The sequence below is a fragment of the Cenococcum geophilum genome, assembly GCF_001692895.1.
Source record: "Cenococcum geophilum 1.58 unplaced genomic scaffold K441scaffold_113, whole genome shotgun sequence".
Classification (NCBI taxonomy): domain Eukaryota; kingdom Fungi; phylum Ascomycota; class Dothideomycetes; order Gloniales; family Gloniaceae; genus Cenococcum; species Cenococcum geophilum.
The window spans coordinates 93,713-98,015 of record NW_027137671.1 but is presented as its reverse complement, the minus strand read 5'-3'; the positions used below and the strand labels follow the sequence as shown (position 1 = coordinate 98,015).

Here is a 4,303-nt window from a genome sequence, read left to right as displayed (position 1 = left end):
ACGAGAGCAGCGTCCGACCGTCCTTCTCCTTCGAATTGACGTCCACCTTGCCCGTCTCGAGCAGCAGCTTGACCACGGCCTCGTGCCCATTCACTGCCGCCCACAAGAGCGGCGTCTGACCGTCCACCTCCTTCGAATCGACGTCTACCTTGCCCGTCTCAAGCAGCAGCTTGACCACGGCCTCGTGCCCATTCATTGCCGCCCACGAGAGCGGCGTCCGACCGTAATTGTCCTTCGAATCGACGTCCACCTTGCCCGTCTCGAGCAGCAGCTTGACCACGGCCTCGTGCCCATTCATTGCCGCCAACGAGAGCAACGTCTGACCGTCCTTCTCCTTCGAATCGACGTCCACCTTGCGCGTCTCGAGCAGCAGCTTGACCACGGCCTCGTGCCCATTCTCTACCGCCCACGAGAGCGGCGTCCGATCATACTTCCCCTTCCAATCGACGTCCACCTTGCCCGTCTCGAGCAGCAGCTTGACCACGGCCTCGTGCCCATTCACTGCCGCCCACAAGAGCGGCGTCCGACCGTACTTCTCCTTCGAATCGACGTCCACCTTGCCCGTCTCGAGCAGCTGCTTGACCACGGCCTCGTGCCCATTCTTTGCCGCCCACGAGAGCGGCGTCCGACCGTACTCGTAGCCCTTCGAGTCCACCTCGATGTCATCCGTCTCAAGCAGTTCTAATAAGACCTGATGGATACCGAAGTATGCCGCTATGTGCACAACTGAGAACGACTTGGCCTGTTGGTGCGTTACGTCAAGATAGCTACAGAGAAGTCTATGGCTCCTCATACGGCCCTGTAAATCCATATGAAGATATTTGAGTATCGCATCAATTGTTGGATCTTGTGGACAGCCGCTTTTTTGAACGTGGTGGCCCCATTGGCAGGCTGCATAGTCCAAGAGAGCATGCGATGGTGTTTGGTTTTCTGCTTTATTCCGGCCGGAATCTATTAAAGCTTGTGGCGAGATATTGGTTGTGACGGATCGAAACATGAGGTATGTAAGACACGCTCGAGCAATAGCATTATGGCCGTCCTGAATCGGCCGACCCAGAATTTGACCCTTAGTTTTGAAGTACTCCTGAAGAGAAAAATGGACAAGGCGGACCGTTAAAGTCTCTTTCTCGATTATAGCCAGTCCTAGGCAACAATCAAGAAACATGCCCCGGCTTGGGAAGCCACGTATATTTAGATCGTGGTCATTTTCCCGTACAGCATATGCCTCAAGCAGCTCATTAATCGAGAGCGGCCGTTCAGCTAAATTAATCCACGTGAGGATTTTGGTGGCCTGTTCAACCCAGGCCTGTGGTTGTCGTTGAATCCTCTCCATTGTAATACCAAATGCTTCTTCAAGATTAGGTGGCAGAGTATTTAGTGCTTCTCCGCGGTCGCGTACGTTTCGTTCGTCAAGGACAGTGCGAATGTGTAGGACAGGTAAAAGAAATCTGTGACGTAATTAACAATATGTACGCAACTTAGTATATTAGGTGATAACGAACATTCCTTTGGATAACGCAGAGATCTTTTTAATAATATCCTGCTCTAACGTCTCGTCCATAATATCAGGCTCTTTATCGCGATCTTCGTTAATATATTTCTGGATCAACATTCGAATATCGGAATCTTTGGCTTCAATACGAATCGTTTGAGCGTGTTCAAACATCTTTCGAACAAACGGCTGGACGTGGTTGCGGCCGGTGATGAATAAACGAATAGATGAAGGGCCTTGTTGCAAAAAGGTTAAGAGCTCGCGGAAACTCTGACATTCATCGAGTGCATCAAGGCAGACGTATGCTCGGTTGAATGACCTGCAAGTAATGCGAAGCGCCTCGTTCACTGCTGTAAGCTCAAGAGGTACTTTTTCATTCTGGTGCTTCTGCCAAATCGCGGAAATCTCTTCTGGAGTGGTGGGCAATTTCCTGAGTAGTTGCTTTATAATTGCACCAATGATGTTCTTTGTTGTTTGCTGGATTTGGTCCCGATAATCGCAGTATACGTAGGCCAGCCCTATACCTGTCTTAGTAGCATTACTTTCTTTTAGAGTATCAACTACGAGCGACCTATATTAAAAAAATTAGCGTAGTATATAGTTATATTCATATGCTTCCATACGCAATAAAAGTCTTCCCAGCTCCTGGATCTCCAGAGCAACAAAGGGCTGGACTTGCGGGCGAGTCCGACAGCCACTTTAAGAAGCTATTATGCTGAAGTATCCACATGCCACTCTTAGGAAGACGGCTAGAGCGGATGCCATAATGTCTTTCTGATGGTTCTAGAGGGGAGAACCAGTTGAGAAGCTTTTGGTTGTGTTGGGCTAAGATAGCGTTAGGTACCTCGCGACAATATAGTAGTGATTAAACCAAAATACCTTTAAACTCTCCCGTTAATTTGGTCATCTTTTCATCCATTGTCTGCACTATATATCCAATCAGAAAAATTCCATAACGGTAGTAACAACATAAAGACGGTAGACATTTATGGACAGATAGTCAGCATTATTATAAGCAGTGTCTTAGGAATATCTTAGGTATTAATTGCTAGAAAAACGCTTGCCGAGTGGCTACCGGACCTAGAACGAAGTGAGACTAACGCTTATTCATCACCAACCCTGCCGCCTTTGGTAGTTCTTTCAGACCATGAACCGGAGTAACTTGGAGGAGTTCCTTGGCGTATGCAGCCGCGGTGGCTGCTGCGTAATTTTGCCAACGCTTGTTCTTGTGCGAATCGGCGTAGTCACAGATGCCCCGGATAACAAGACACGGGAAATCGTTCATTAACCCAGCCGCCTCCATTTCGAAACAGAGGCATTCCTCTCCTAGCCTATCTCTGGTTTCTGCGTCTTTAATAACCTGATTACCAGAGGCGATGGTGCCGTAGTGAATAAAGGGATCCTGGTCATTCCTAGGGAGACGTTTTACCTCCTGCTCCTTCTCGCATTCTTCGCATGTTTTTGCTCCTTCCTTATGTTTATAACTTGGTTGAAATAAGCGGTCATTTTCTGAACCCTGATAAAGGTAGGATGGTCCTCCTTGTCTAGGTTTAACCATTAAAGGATTAATCTTCTCCATTTCCTTTAAAATGTTGGGTACGTCGCTTGGTTGCCTTAAATGTGTCCTCTTAAGCTTGTTTACAGCGTTAAGAAGTACCCGGGGTGGAGAATTTAAGAAGCCTTGTGGTTGAAAAATCCCTCCAGCAGTTGTCTTTCCGAAGTTATACTGCTTTACGCCACCGAACGTGCCCTCTGGTCTGCTCACCACAATATCGCCTAGTCGAACGTCGTGACCGCTTTCCAGGTTGGGAATTCCGCCTCCGATTCCCACCATTAAGCCAATTCTGATTGATTTGAAGGTGGATAACATTTGGCTTACAGCCGTTGCGGCGGCTGTAGGGCCATACGTTTCAGGAAGGCTGGCGATAACAACATTGTGCTTCTTAATGGAACCTAGGGTGTAATTGTTGTGGTCGTTTTCGTGCTGCCATTGCGGTTCCTCATGCTCCACATCCAGCATTGCCTCGGCAGCGGCCGCCTCTAGTGCAAGGGCAGTGATCCAGCCAACCGTATACTCATCGTTGTCCAAAGCCGGGGACTGCACACGCGTGGAAGTCATATTCCCTGAGCAGAGGAGACTAGGTTGAACTGAAGGGCTAGAGTTTTAGGAGTTGGTTTAGCTACTGCAGGAAAAGAAGCGCTCGCAAGTGCTGGTGCGAGAGGCTGCTAGTGCAAGCGAGTACGCTAGCAGGGAGGGCGGCCGACCCGCTCTGGCCACACCCTTCTGGAGATGGCGGGGAAACACGCGAGAATGGCAGCAGCAGCAGCATCAAACCGCTTCGCACCGTTATCATCGCCTAGGTCATCACCAGCAGCAAGCTGAAGCAACTCACCGTCGCGTTCTAACGCGTCCCAACGATCGCGAAGCGCGTCACGACCACCGTCTAACACCTCTACATCATCTCAAAACCTCGCAAGACGTCTGGAAAACTATCCGTTAACATAGACATATACAGATCTACCTCCACAGCAGCTAGCGATATACGGCTTTTCCTACTCCACGAAATCTAGGAAAGATACTTACTTTTATTATATCTGTAATAAAGTAATAAGCGTACAATAGATGGTCACTTTAGGAGAATAGAGCAACAATAACCTCCTTAACTTTTATAAGGAGGATTGCCTTCTAGCAGATACAATATTTAATATAATTAATAATATTCCAATATTATCGCCACTATCACCACCACCCTCTATAAGCCCGCTCTAAGAACGCCTATTAAAATACGCTGCTGCTACTCCTTCCCCTCT

At 48.5% G+C, this 4,303-nt stretch overlaps 2 protein-coding genes across 2 annotated transcripts; both read right to left on the bottom strand.

Annotated features, from left to right (window-relative positions):
• Positions 1-367: 367 nt before the first annotated feature.
• K441DRAFT_598089 (ankyrin) lies at positions 368-793 on the bottom strand (the record flags this gene model as incomplete). The annotated part of the gene is made up of 1 exon (XM_067645090.1): positions 368-793. A coding segment is annotated over one exon (426 nt), but the record flags the coding sequence as incomplete, so codon positions are not given.
• A 9-nt stretch (positions 794-802) lies between these two features.
• K441DRAFT_598082 (purine and uridine phosphorylase) lies at positions 803-3,611 on the bottom strand (the record flags this gene model as incomplete). The annotated part of the gene is made up of 5 exons (XM_067645089.1): positions 803-1,448; positions 1,503-2,063; positions 2,116-2,336; positions 2,364-2,399; positions 2,607-3,611. Coding segments are annotated over 5 exons (2,469 nt in total), but the record flags the coding sequence as incomplete, so codon positions are not given.
• Between the last annotated feature and the right edge of the window lie 692 nt (positions 3,612-4,303).